A 15,096-nucleotide genomic window follows, 5' to 3' on the forward strand; every position below is an offset into this window, starting at 1 on the left:
TGCATTCCTTTTCCACAGTAGATATCACATTATATTAAAAACATTTGGGTATGTAAAAGTTTCCCCAGACTCAGCACTATTATTTTGAGCTAGATAATCCATGCTTTGTGGTAGGGGTTATACTATTTACTACAAGATGATTAGCAGTATCTTGGCTTCTACCAAGTTACTAAATGCCAGTAGAAAATGCTTGCTTCATTATAATCGCCAAAAATATCTTCAGATATTACCAAATGGCCCCTGAGGATTAAAACTGACCCTAACTATGAATGACTGGTTTACATGTTCTAGATTCATTCTCTAAAACCCGTTCACACTTCATGTAAAAACTTGTTCTTCCCTATTCTTATTTCTTTCCAATGCTTGATAGATTGTGATCCTCCTAAATTCAGCTTATAGAAAAATCATAACCCAAAAGCAAGCAAGAGAATTCTTCCCAGTCTTAGACAGGTGCTTCTACGGGAATGGCAGTGCAAGGTAAACAACAGATGATCCAACACAGTAATCATTTTGGTATCAATTGTGTATGAAATTTATATCTATACCTATATATGTGTTTATGTGTGTGTGTGTGTGTATTCCATATACACAACACACATGAGAAAGAACAGGTGTGATAATAGCGCAGAGAATTTTGCCATCAGAATTATCTAAGTTACAAAGGAAGCCAATGCTTGGCACGATTTGTCATTGATGTTAATGTTATGACTTTTCTTATTGATGCTATTGCTATTGAGTTTAGCAGTATGTTAGTTTCCTGATTACCTGTCCTGTCCATTCTCAATGTTCACTTAGCACCCAGAACAGATGGCAAATAATGTTAATAATTAAAAAGCTCATACTCCAGATGGAAGATGTTCACCTTCATGCTTCTTCGAATTTAGTGTGACTTGAACACTGTAAGCTAGAACAGAATTGACAGAGCTACTAGGAAAGAATTTCCCTATGTAAGGCATAACTATTCTCTTGAGGAATTGAAACATCTCAACTGTGTTATGGTTTTCTCAGCTACTTTCTCTAAGACAACAGCAAACATTAAGTGAAAATATTTTTGCCTTAGAGATTTTTAAGCAGAAAGCTAAATGATTTAATAATAATTAAACAGTAACATATGCTGCTATAGGTAAGATATATTCTGAAATAGAGTGGGGTATATTTTTACTATATAAAAATTTGATTCAAATCATATGTTAAAAGAATGTGGACTGCATATGTTAACATGGTCCATGAGGTATAAAAAAACATTTACTCTACACCTATCTATTTACTAATTATAATCTAACTAGGTTGCAGAAAATGTCTGCTTACCTGGGCTAGAGGAAAATCAACAAGACTTGGGGCCTGAGAGCTAATGGAAACATTACAAGAAGCTCTGTGGTGAGAGCCACTGAAGGGTTTTGAGCTGAAGAACGACCTTGACTTGACTCACATTATAACAAGATCCATCTAGTTGCTATGTTGAAAATATACATTATTGTTGATAGGGAGAATCCAGAAGCCTAAGAACCAACCATATTAGAAGATTATTGCAATAATTCTGATGGAATGATTTTGACGAGCCACTATCAGGTGGTTTTGACCATGTAATATTGGAGGTAGCAGAGTGATTCGATTCTGCTTTGACTTTTGAGTTGATTTGATTCCAGATGCTTGATAGATTGCATAGACTAACATAGGCGCCAAAGGAGGATGGAGAAAATAGCCTTTCCATGTGTCCACACCTGACAAGCTAAACACAGGTTCTCAGGGAACGATTTTGCTCTTGTAGGCCTTATCTAGCAAGTCTGGCACATTTTTGGTTGTCACAACTAGGAAAAAGAGGTGCTACTGGCATCTAATATGGACAAAGGCCAGGGATGGAGTAAAACATTCTGAATGCAAAACTTATGTCCTTACAACAACTAATTATCTAGACACAATTGTCTAGAGCTAGAGCCCTGAGCTAGCTACAGGGCAATCTACTACTGAAAGAGGAAATGGATTGTTTTTTTTGGTAGCTAGGAATCTTAGCCATTCTCAAACCCTCTTCCCTACATTCCAGCTACTTTTAGATAATGGCAATATCAGTTCCTGAGATCCTGGTCATACCACAAAGAATTTCTCATCCCCTATCAGTCACCTCTGCCCCTTCAAAAATAAACGTACGTAGCTAGAGTTTAAGAATAGATATTATATATCATTATGCTTACAGTGCTTGTCCTATAACAGGAGTTTCTTTATTCAACGTTACTGCTGAAAACTAATAAATACAACAGCTTGATAAATGGATTCTGCATGACCAGGGCCCCTGCAATGGGAGGTCCTGGGTGCAGAAAAGCTTTCAGTGGATCAAAGGTTTTCTTTCTCCTTCTGCCAATTTCATTATTGAATAAAATAAGCAAAAGTGAACATTACATCCCTACCTGTGCCTAAGTTTTATGGCCATTACTGTATAATGCTTTATCTCTCATTGATAAATTTAAGTAACTAATAAGATACAGTCTTTTTTTTAAAGTATTCTGTAATCTTTTCCTTTCTACAAACCTCCTCCAATACTTTATTTATTTATTTATTTATTTATTCTCTTTTAAAAAGTAGATTACTTTGTACCAGAATTTTATAGTTATGAGTACATTTGACTCATTATAGAATGTGGTTTTCTTAGAAAAGATTGAATGTAAATCCGTTTTGATGAGTAAAATCAGGAACAAAATGAGCTTATGTTTACTAGCTACTAGAAGATCCTTCTATAAAGTTAAAAAAAAATTCCCCAGGCAATCAATAAGGATTTATCAAGAACTATTGATCATATAGTAGATTCTTAGTTCTGAATCTAATATCAAAGACACTACCCAGTAATTTGTCACTTTCATTTGGTTCTCATATTTATTTAAGTTCCATTTCTTTCTTTCTTTTTTTTGATCGGTCGTGGGGCTTGAACTCTGGGCCTGGGCACTGTCCTTGCACTCTTCAGCTCAAGGCTAGCGCTCTACCACTTGAGCCACAGCGCCACTTCCTCATATTTATTTAAAAGAAAGCACACTTGTGTTTGGTTTTTAGAACAGGAAAGAGATTGGCTGATGAATAAGTGAGAATCTCTGAGATTTTGCCCCTGAGAATGTCACCAGATATGACATGGGCCTCCTGCTGCTGCATTATTACTGAGGGAAAGTCAACAAGTTTGTTTTTCACCCAGGAGCTACAGCCCCCATTAACATCACATTATATTAGAGTGCTGCTAGTTCTCCAGTAATATGACTCCTGTAGTAGGGTGGATAGTGCAGCCTTCCACAGTGATGCTCTATCTCAAATGGCTAAGAGAAGATACAAGAAGCTCATTTCAGAACAAACCAGAGCCAACATATTTAGCATGGCTTACAGAGCAGTGTTCACCATATATATATATATATATACACCCATATATGAATATATATAATTTTCTTTAGGAAGTTGTACAAAGGAGTTGCCATTCAATAGAGCAGCTTACGAATCCAGTGCCTCTTGATCAATGTCACCTCCTACTCTCACCCATCCCTCCCACCTATCCCTTCCCTCACTTTTTCTTAATGTTTAGGTTATGCATTGAAAATTTTGCCACATAATAAAGTAGTTTATGTATACAATGCATCTTGATCTTATCATCCCTTCAACATCTTTACCCTTATTTGTCTCAGTTTTGTGGCATATGCTAGGTGCATTCTTGCCTGCATTTCCTCTGTTCACTCTTCTACTCTACTTCTTTTAATTCCTTCCCCCACTGCAAGTATCCATTTCCTACTATTCATTTTGCTGGTCTCTGACTTAGTCCTTCTAAAGAACATCTAGAAGTAAGCACACTGGGTGGCACCCAAGCAGTTATTAATGCATGAACTTAAGTATATTAGTGTCCATGGAGAACCAACACTGTATTTAAATTGACATTTTTTACTCCTACTTTTAAAACTAAAAGGCCAGCATTCCCACAGGACCATGAACAACCTAAATATTTGTAATATTTCTTAGTTTATGCTAGGAATTCTAAGTCTTGAGACTTTGATATTGAAAATGTAAAATATGGTGAAACAATGAGTCAAATAATCTACTCCGGCTACTATGCATAATAAATAATTTTACGCTTAATGACACAAAACAACCAGCAACTTATTTTGCTCAGGAATTTGGAGAAGGCAGAATGAGGATGATTTGTCTCTGTCTTAGTTACACCTTCTATCTAAAGTCTCTTCTGGAAAGACTCAATGTCTAATGGGTATTTCTTGTTAGGAGTACCATAATATTAGAAATGCTAATTAGTGGCTGTATGTGACCTTTCCATGTGTCTTGGCTTCCCTCCAATATGGTGGTTTCAGTAGTGTGGAACTTTTTATAGTGGCTCAGGATTCCCAGCACAAGTTCAGTAGTCAACAGGAAGAAGCTACATCACCTTTTGTGAACTTGCATTGGAAGTCATACAGTGTTGGTCTACTGCATTGTTTTTGTTATATGCACATTACCAGCCAACCTCACTAGGATCAAACTAAGGGAACACAGACAGTTCTTAGTAAGAGGGGCTTCAAAGATGCATTGGTGGATAGGGGCACAGCTCAAGAGGTAGATCACTTGCCTAGTATGTGGGAGGCCCTGGGTTCCATCTTTGGTACCTCAAAAAGAACAATAACGCCAGGCAACAGTGGCTAGCACCTGTAATCCTACCTATTCAGGAGGCTGAGATCTGAGGATCACGGTTTGAAGGCAGCTGGGGCAGAAAAGTCCCCATGAGACTCATGTCCAATTAACCACTTAAAAACCAGAAGTGGCACGGTGGCTCAAGTGGTACAGTGCTAGCCTTGAGCACAGAGAGGCTCAGGGACAGCGCCCAGGCCCTGAGTTCAAGCCTCACAACCGACAAAAGGAAAAAAGGATCTTTTTTGTACAGTGGGCATGACTCAAGTGGTAGAGTTTTTTCCCCCATACAGGAACTTGAACTAAGGGCCTCATGCTTGTTAGGTTCTTGTTCTATCACTTGAATCATGACACTAGCCCTATTTCATTTTCCTGATGACTTTTTCTGAGATACAGTCTCACAAACTATTCTGCCTGTGATCCATTTACTCTCAGCCTCCTGAGTAGCTAAGATTATAGGCACAAGCTTCTAGCTCCTGAAAGTAAGACGTTTTGTTTAGCAAGAACCAAGCCCTTAGTGCAAAAAAAAAAAAAAAAAAGATACTGAAGAAAATATGGATGAGAGCTGTGGTAGAGATCATCTTGGACAAATACATTCTGCCATAATCTACCCACTTATCAAAACAATTCATTCCTCTCCCATATGCAAAACACATTCATCTGTACTCTCAGAGATAGATTAACTAGGTACATACAAGAACAGTAAACTAGGGAGCTGTTTTTAAAATTACTGTTATTATCCTTTACAGATAAGAGAAATGAAGTCCTTCCTGTAAAAGGCTTCCATAGGTAAAACTTATTACATGCATTGAACTAGAATGTGGTTCAAAATGTAGGATCTCATCATTTAGGTCAGGTAAGATACTTTGGGTTAAGTACTTTGGGGACAGTTCAATATGAAACCCAGAGTGCAGGGCACGAGTGGCTCACACCTTATCCTCGCTTGTCAGGGGGCTGAGATGTGAGGGTCTGCCCCTGAGCCTCTTTGTGCTCAAGGCTAGTGCTCTACCACTTGAGTCACAGTGCCACTTCCAGGTTTTTCTGAGTAGTTTATTGGAGACAAGAGTCTTACCAACTTTTCTGCCTGGGCTGGCTTTGAACTGAGATCCTCAGATCTTAGCCTCCTGAGTAGCTAGGGTTACAGGCCCATGAGATTTATCTCCAATTAACCACCTGAAAACCAGAAGTGGCACTGTGGCTCAAGTGGTAGAGCATTAGCCTTGAGCACAAAGAGGCTCAGGGACAGTGCCCAGGCACTGAGTTCAAGCCCCACAACCGACAAAAAAAAAAAAAAAAACTAAACAAAAACTTGTGAGCTAAAAACAGATCTGCCCAACTTACCCAGCAGACAATATGAAGACATTCACAGAATGGCTCCTATTCAAAACAAGTGGTGAGGAAGACACAGTAATGACTGATTAATCACTGAATTTTAAAATTTGTTGCCATGACTAGAGATCCTTCCCTTGGAATCGCGCTTGTTCAGGTTTGCTTTGCTCTCTGGGTCTGGGTCTGCTTTGTTGAATCATCTTTTTTCTCCATAAGAAGTGGTACTTGTTTGCACCTAAATAACCCTTTTAGTCTGTTTCATAACTATAAGTGATTAAGGGTCTAGAAAACATTTTTCAGGGGCTGGGAAGGTGGCTCAGTGGTAGAGCGCTTGCCTTGCATGAATGAGGCCCTGGGTTCGATTCCTCAGCACCACATAAGCAAAAAGAAAAAAAGCCAGAAGTGGTGCTGTGGCTCAAGTGGTAGAGCGATAGTCTTGAGCTGAAGAGCTGAGGGACAGTGCCCAGGTCCAGAGTTCAGGCCCCACGACTGGACCCAAAAAAAAAACAAAAAACTTTTTTTCATTCTATACTGTATCTGTTGCTTTCTAATCTAAGTGGAAACAATTCCATTCATTGTTGGAAGCTACTTGTGTACAATTTATAATTCATATTATTAGACAGGAGTCACATCATCTACACATCTCTTTAAGATACGCCCAATTTCAGTTTGAGAGGAAGAATATGATGATTACAGTTAATTATCCTATATTATATATTTTAAAGTTCCGAAACCTTTCAATATTCTTATGATAAAATTGTAAATATGTAAGGTGATAAATGTTAATTATCTTGATTGAAACATTCAGCAATGAAACATATAAGAAAACATTACAGCAAGCTCCATAAAAAATTCAATTTATTTTGATCACTTAAAGAGAAGGTTTTCTTGAGCCTAGCATGGTAACACATGATTGCAACCCCAGTATTCAGGAAGCTAAGGGAGGACAATCATTAATTCAAGACATGCCTGGTGTACAGAGTGAGAATTTATCTCTATTGAAAAACAAAAAAAAATGATATAGTAGCTTCCTTATAAACTGCCTTTAATAATGTATCCCAAATGACACTTTGATAGTTTTAATTCATTTCACCACATCATTAGGTACCAAAGGGCTATATTTGATTTTCTTTATTTGAACTTTTACAAAGTCTGATCAGACTCCTTATCCAAAATTCTTGAATGGAAGCCATTTAAAGTTTAATAGAGGCAAAGTTTAATAGAGGCAAAAATATAAAAATTGAAGACTCCAGACAGATCTGAGTGTTAGGTCCAATTTTTAATAAGTTACATTACAAACATAACTAAATAGCTTTTCTTTTCCTCTGTTCCTTAGGAAATGTGTGTTGTTCAGGAATGGTTTGAGATTGACTAGTTTTTAAGTGTATGATAAATAATCGTGATAAATTGTACCTATTCTTTATTCATATCTATTCACAAGGCCCTATAATATGAAGGAAGAAGTGGAGACCTGAAGAATTTAGGAAAATTTCTCATGGACATCCTTCTTGCCTACATCCAGATGATACAAATGGTCAGGTTTTTGATTAAGCATTACTCAGCCAGAATTTCATTGGGGACTTTTTCATTGAAAACCTATTGTGTTTGCACTTAACTGTTTCCTAAGGTAGCCTAAAGCATTCATTATGTCTTACATTTATTGAAGCTCACTACAACCTTTGGTTCCAACTGAACAATTTTCTGTTCCAAGAAAAAGGGCAATTCAGTCCAGTCAAAGAAACTAGTTGAATCCAGGCACTGGCTCATGACTGTAATCCTAGCTATATGGAAGTTTAAGACCATGCATAGTATCATGGTTTAAGGCCAGCCTGGGCAGACAAGTTTGTGAGGCAAACTTGTGTAAGTTTGCCCCCGCAAGTTACATGGGAGGCTGAGAATGGGAGGATCATGATGTCAGGCCAGATAGGCAGAAAAGGGCAGCAAAATCTGTAAGACTCCATCTTTACAAAAGGAAGCTGGATTTGGTTGTGTGTGCCTGTGACCCCAGCAACTCATCTATAAAGTATTGCTCAGTTGTACATGTCAGAGGGAAGTGACATCCTATTTCAACAATAACCACCACCAAACAGTATTGGAGGTATGGCTCAAGTAGTAGAGTACCAGCCTAATAAGTGTGAAGCCCTGAGCTCAAATGTCAGCACTCTACCACCACCCCTGACACCCTTACAAAAAAATGAAAAGAAATGAATTTAGGTAAGAAATGTAACAGAAATAAGTTTCTCCAACCTAAATTTTTAGGAATGCCTTATTTCTTCCTCCTTTTACTTATATTAAGATTATTTTCTTATGACAACCAATTTAATACAAAGAAATTCTGGTGTATTTTAGGTTCACTTTCACATCAAAATAAGAATTATCCAAGCACAAGAATGGGTTACATTTTATAAGTAAAAAAAGAGATAAAATAAGTAAAAATAGATAGTAAATCTCAAACTGAATGACATACTGCCATGGCAGAACTTCCCACAGCAGATACGCTTTGAGGAAATCCTATCAGAGAGGAACATAAAAATTACGAGAAGCGCAACTGATCAGATGATTCATTTTCTGTAGGAATTTAATTAGTGAATAACAAAACAGGATCAGCTAGAGGTGATTACTGCTTACTTACTGGAGAGGTTGGATCAGGAACAATGATTTACTGGGTCCCTCTCTAATTAGGAAAAGTGCAGAATATATGCCTACAATTCTTTGCTTACTGGAAGAACCTGTCTGTCCTAGGAATGATCCCCAACTACTCTGTGCCTACAAGATGGTTCCGTATTTTAGCTTCATTTGCCCATGACTCAAACTCATCTCCTTTTTGCCCTTAGGAATCTTGCCATACTGCCACAACATTCAATTCTGAAGCTGTTAGAAAGGCAATTAATTAGTCATTTGGTAAAACACCAAAATATTCAAATTGGTTGCAGTTACGTGTTCAGAATCAAAACCATCCCATTTGATGGGGATAATTTAAGTTCTATATTTAAAAGGCATTGAATGAGACATACTGGTAAATAAGACCCTTAAACTAACATTTATATCTCCTACATGGGAAGAATTAAATGGATAATTTCTACCTACAACGGATTTATTTCTTGTGGTAGAGAATCTTAAAGAATTGATTTAATTAACTGTAACTATGCTCAGAAGCATAATTTGAAATGCTGTTGAACAAATGAGGGAAGTATTTTCCAGCATAGGGAAAACTGTCCCAAATTTCCATTTTGTTCATTATTCAGGAAATGTTTACTAAGAACCCACAGTTTGCATGACAATGAACAATATAATGATATTCCAACCTGCCATCCTTCTATTCTAACTCTAGTAGTTAATTGAATGTGTTAATCTCTTCAGCTGTCCATTCACAGTATGTGGGGAAGGCTATAGAAATCAAATGAATGAGTCAGTATGAAAAGAAACATGGGTGCATATATTTAGGATTCTTTCTGTTTTATGAGCTAAAATGGGCTACTAGCTAACCACCATTTGTATGTCTTTAGGGGATGAGGAACTTAAAAGAATATTATCTCACTCAAGCAGTGAATTAAATGTTTAATCATGGGTTTCTAAATGTTTTTTAGATGTGAGAATAGCAATTTATGGGATTCTACAGACATGAAAGGGAAAAAGAACAATTCATTTAGGCAAATAAAGGAAACTGTATTTCAGGGATTATTTCCATTTGAAAAGAAACTTTAGACTTAATAGTATAGAATATGTTGCATATTTTAGAGATGGACATTAGAACTTATCAAGGCCATTGGTTTCAGATCTTTTACATTAGAGTCACTAGATTCTCTTTCAATCATATGGATGCTATATTTCCATTCCTAGAGTCTGATGCAGTTGGCCTCTAAGGGGCTTGAAGGAAAGGCAAGCATACACATATTTTTTAAAAGTTCTCCCACCTCCAAAGCTGAGACCAACAGCTTTAGGGCACTCGACATTTTTTTGGCCCAAATACTCTAGGTTCTTGAAAGAATGCGTAGTTTGCCCAAGACCAACATAGTTTGTAAGCCTCAGATTGAAAGCCAAGACCAAAAGAGTCAAATTCCTTGTGTGGATCTCTCCTTACTAAATAAACCCCACTTCTGCTTCACCCACATATTGGATGAGGAGGTTTAGTTAGCAATTAATGGTGGTTACAAAGCCCAAGGTTGTTTATAATCCATGTGACAAGCAAGTCCCCTCCTCATAATGTGTACTTTCTTGATTGCTAAGCACTAAGTCTTCAGATGGTTATAATGACACCATAATGATTAATGTATCTGTTTATTCCACATTTTTAGAACTTTAGTTATTTGAAACTTTTACATCCATAAAATCTACCATTCCCACACAGAGAAAAATAAATTAGATTTAGCAACTGAATCAATGTCAAATTTAAGTGTTTGTTACTTGGTTGATACAGTTATGTACATGCAAATATTCAGATGTCAGGAGGACTATTTTTGCCACCTTCTTTGTAACAGAATGCTTTTAGGTTAACCTCTTCCACTGCATTCTATGCAGATAAAAGCTCTTGCTCAACTTTACTGTCTCCTATAGCCTAGCACAATGCTTGCCACATAGTCAACAGCCAATAATTAATTGGTAGTCTTCATTACATTTTATTACTCATGAGACAGTGCACATTGAATCAGCCTGTTAGGACAATCCAACATAAATAAAAGAAATGAAGAGAATAGTTATATAAACTCATACTTTCACAATTACATTTTAAATGAGCTTTGGCTGATATTTTGATTTTTAAATGGGCAGATTTAAAGTATAATCAGTGTCTTTTATTGGTAATACTAGATGCACTCACTATGAAGAACTACAATTATATCAAGTCTTCCATTTTTCTGGCTGGATGTGCAAGGCAAAGGGTGACATAAAATGTTTAGCCATTATTCATACCTTCTATCTCTTCAAATTCCAAGCTACTTCCAGGTAATAGTCAATACACTATTAAGCCATGCCATGTTTAGTGTTGACCACAACTGAGATATTATATCACAGTGGGCAATGTACATAAACTAAAGGTCTCAAGGAATCCATTGAACTATTTTCTTCATTACCATGCTGCAATGTACTTCTTGCCCAGGGAAATGGTACCTGGATACTAATCTAGCTAAGTAATTCATCTACTATTTTGTTGGTTCTGTTGTACTGGCCCAACTGAGTATATATATATATATATATATATATATATATATATATATATATATATATATATATATATTATAATCTACTATACTGAGTCTAAACCATATATTCTCTTACTTCCCATTTTGTATTCTATGAAGTATGACTAGCTGATAAACATCCTCTCTCTTACCTCTCTTGGGAACTTCTTGACCCTAACAAATCTCATATGAATGAATACAAATGGTAGAATTTGTCCTTCCCACTCCATCTGGGTTATACTTTGATCTTACATTCTTATTAAGTTACATGTTTCTCTCTCTCCCTCTCTCTCCCTCTCTCTCTCTCTCTCTCTCTCTCTCTCTCTCTATATATATATATATATATATATATATAGTGAAAATACCCTACAGAGGGGTTACAATTACATGTAGCTGAAGACATTGATCACATGCAGTTAAATTGATTAAATAAAATGAATTCTGAGTTTCCTCATACTGTGGGAAACACAAGCATTAAAGAATGCAGCAAAGAGTTGGATCATGTTGTGGGAGGGAATAACCTAGTTATAAAAGATGATGACTCAACCAATAGCTATTTAGAACTGAACTTATATCAACCTCAATATTTCAACACATCCAACCACCTGACCCCTTTATTTGACTCAACTACATGCCCAGATCGCATATATTTGTGTCTCAATCTATGTGCACATTATACCAAGTAATAAATACAATTATTCTTCTTTTATCTAATTCATGTAGAAATCATCAACACAAGATACCACTGACATCAGCTAAATTGACACATGCTGAAATTTTGTAAAGATGTTTCATGGGCCAAAGAAATCAATGTTAGAAATCAGCACTGGAAAAAAAAGTACTCATCATAGAAATATTCACACCAAACCACAAATACTTTGTCTCTGCTCTATAATTGGTATAAACTAGAATGCCAGAGGAGAAACAAGGTTTCATCATAGAGCTAACATTATTATTATTATCATTAGAGCCAATATCAATGAAGGAAAAAGACTATAACTATGCCACAAAGTTAATAGCTCCTAAGTCAGACCAGCCATATAGCTGGAGTTCACTAAATGTTTTTTTTATATGAATAAACAAGTGAACAAATGAACGAATGGCCCTCTGTAGATTGGAAATATAACACTGGCATTCAGAGAACTGGTTGTTAAACAGTTTATTAAAATCTATGTATTCATTAAGCCAGATTGGGGGAGAAGTTAGCACTGAAGATAGTATAGGTAGTTTCTGTTTATTTATTAACTAACATGACCACAAAGCCATTATTCTTACTCTTAATTTCTCAGCTGAAAAAGTTAGTGAACTGTATCTGTTCGGTGAATAATTTGAGCTCAACTTGAAAGCAAACTCATCATGCCAAAGGTCTCCTACACCTCCAACTAACTGTGATTTATCTTTTTTGCTTCTGAAGAATTTTAAGCAACTTCCTTCAAACTTGACTGACAACCAATCTGTGCTTCCTGCCTTTCTTCTCCCAGGAAGAAGATGGCACACGTGAAAGTCGTTTTAATTTCAGTGGTTATGGAATGGGTCACTGCCTCCAAGTGAAAGACGGAACAGCTGTCAAGGCTACACCTGCCAACCCGCTTCCACAACCCCCAAAAGATGCAGATGCCATCAAGAAGAAGTTTGTGGACCGGGCAAAAAGGATTGACACAATATCTCGAGCTGCCTTCCCATTGGCCTTCCTCATTTTCAACATCTTTTACTGGATCACCTACAAGATCATACGGCATGAAGATGTCCACAAGAAATAGATGTGCCCTACAGACCCTGGGAACCTTCTTGCCTAAGTGTTGTGCTTGTAAATACACAGTAAATTTGTCTTTATATCACTTTGACAGAGGAGAAGATTGAGGGAGGGGGGAGGGAGCATCATGCGGGTGGGGCTCCTGGCACCTACATGCAAAAAGACAAGTTAATATGGGGCAATGGAGAAAACTGCACAAAATTAAAGTGTTGCAGAATCATACGAGCATAATTCCCATCCATAGTCTTTAGCATTGATTTTTCAGGTGACACATCGATCAAATGCGATATGCAGGGTCAAGTCCTTGAGGGCTGATTACCTTTTGATTTGGTTTAGATTTGAATTATTGTAAAGAAAAGTTAGCTTAACACACACACACACACACACACACACACACACACACACACAAACTTTGAAAGTACTTACCATCTGACCATAGTGATTAGTCATTAGTGAACTGAGGACCAAACTTTTTCAGGAAAATCCTGCCTCGTTTTTAAAACAAGCCTCCAGAGCTACGTTCTTTACAATGTCTGTAATTAGTGTTTCACCCGAAAAATCCTTTTGTGGGTTGTAAATTATTTCTACTTATCCAGAAAACAACAACAGCAAAAATAAACACCAATCACAAGGAACAGATTTCTACTCTATCTCTATGTAGGTGTGCACTTTAATATTATGTTTCTTTCCTAGATGTAAATTTGAGATTTAACTTGTGTGTTGTGTAGTTGATTTGCTAGTATATCTTCTTACAGTAAATGCCTATTTCATTTTAGATCCAAGTTAGCACACCATGTATTTTTTTCCATTTTCACTATATTTTTGTGTAACTTTAAGTGCCCAACTGTGACTTAGCCATTGCAGCCACTCAGCAATCAGATTGTGTGTCCTGAATGGTATAGCTCAGATTACCTTAAACTTCGCATTTCTGCTCTCATTATAGATGTAACTACTCTTCTAGTGTGAACTGACCCATGATTTCTACTGTCAACCCAAGTGAATATTGTTTTAAATATCCTTGACTAACTTAAAGAATCTTAAAATTGTACTGTGATTTTCATAACCTGTTGCCTTTTTGGTACCAGAGCTATGTGGTTTGAATTCTGGCTACATGTTTTAAGTAAGAAAAAAAAAAAGACGTATTTTTGCTTACTCAAAAGACAACCTGTAAAACTATATGGAAATAATTAAATTTTACATGTGTTGTCAAAGGGGTTATTTTAAAAAAGCATTTGTTCAATTTCAATAAAGCTATGTGTGCCACAAACTTCTCTAGAGATTTTCATTTTTGCACTAAAATAATAAATTTTTCTATCTATTCTTTCTTCCTCATAAACTTGAAATACTTACAGTTATTACATTATTGATGGTTATAGAATTGCAATAAGAAAGAAATGTGTTCTTCTCATGGTAGAAATATGGAAATTGACTTGCTATGGTGAAACATGCATGCCTGTAATCCCAACACTCAGGAACCTGAGGCAGGAGGGTCACAAGTTCAACATCAGCTTGGACTGCACAGTAAGTTCCCAGGCTAGTCTGAGCTATGTGAGACTCGATAGATAGATAGATAGATAGATAGATAGATAGATAGATAGATAGATAGATAGATAGATAGATAGATAGATAGATAGATAGATAGATAGACAGACAGACAGATAGATAGATAGATAGATAGATATAAAGAAATGCAGAAAGAATTACTAGTAGTGATTTTGGGCAGAATTTGAAATAGATACTGGGTATGAAGCACGGATAAGCTCTAAACATACTTAGAAATAATATACTCTTAAAGTGAAAGATCAACTATTCCATTTATTAGTCCTGATTTTGTCAGGATTGGCATTCCAAGATGAATGAAAAATTCTTACAACCAAAGTGAATAGAAGTAACTCGTTTTAACCCTTGGAGATTTTCCTTAACCAAAGATATTCATCATCATGTTTGCAAGATGCGGATTTACAAATTAGTATTTACAACCTTCTAAACCTATTCAAATATTGAATCATTTCCATACACAGAAACATTGCAGTGTGACTACAAATATGAACGATGGAGATAGAAAGTAGCTTAGCCATCTACCAAAAGTGTGATGTTGGATGAAGTATGCTAACTTCTGTGACTAGTTCCTGTTTCATGGCATTTCCAGAGGATTGATTTGGGAAAATAAAGTCAAATCCATTAGCACTGTGCCTGATA

General features: G+C 36.5%; 1 protein-coding gene across 2 annotated transcripts in view; it reads left to right on the forward strand.

The window, feature by feature from the left end:
* Nucleotides 1–14,161, forward strand: part of Glra2 (glycine receptor alpha 2) — a 134,414-nt gene extending 120,253 nt beyond the window's left edge. The window contains exon 9 of one of the 2 annotated variants that reach the window (XM_042680519.1): nt 12,626–14,161. In XM_042680519.1, coding sequence (XP_042536453.1) covers nt 12,626–12,904 — 279 coding nt within the window. In that variant the 3' untranslated portion in view covers nt 12,905–14,161. The remainder of the gene's footprint in view (nt 1–12,625) is intronic. The other variant, XM_042680520.1, reaches the window with a different exon arrangement.
* The last annotated feature ends 935 nt before the right edge of the window (nt 14,162–15,096 follow it).

This window comes from Dipodomys spectabilis, unplaced genomic scaffold (genome assembly GCF_019054845.1).
Source record: "Dipodomys spectabilis isolate Male_0828 unplaced genomic scaffold, ASM1905484v1 ptg000061l, whole genome shotgun sequence".
Classification (NCBI taxonomy): domain Eukaryota; kingdom Metazoa; phylum Chordata; class Mammalia; order Rodentia; family Heteromyidae; genus Dipodomys; species Dipodomys spectabilis.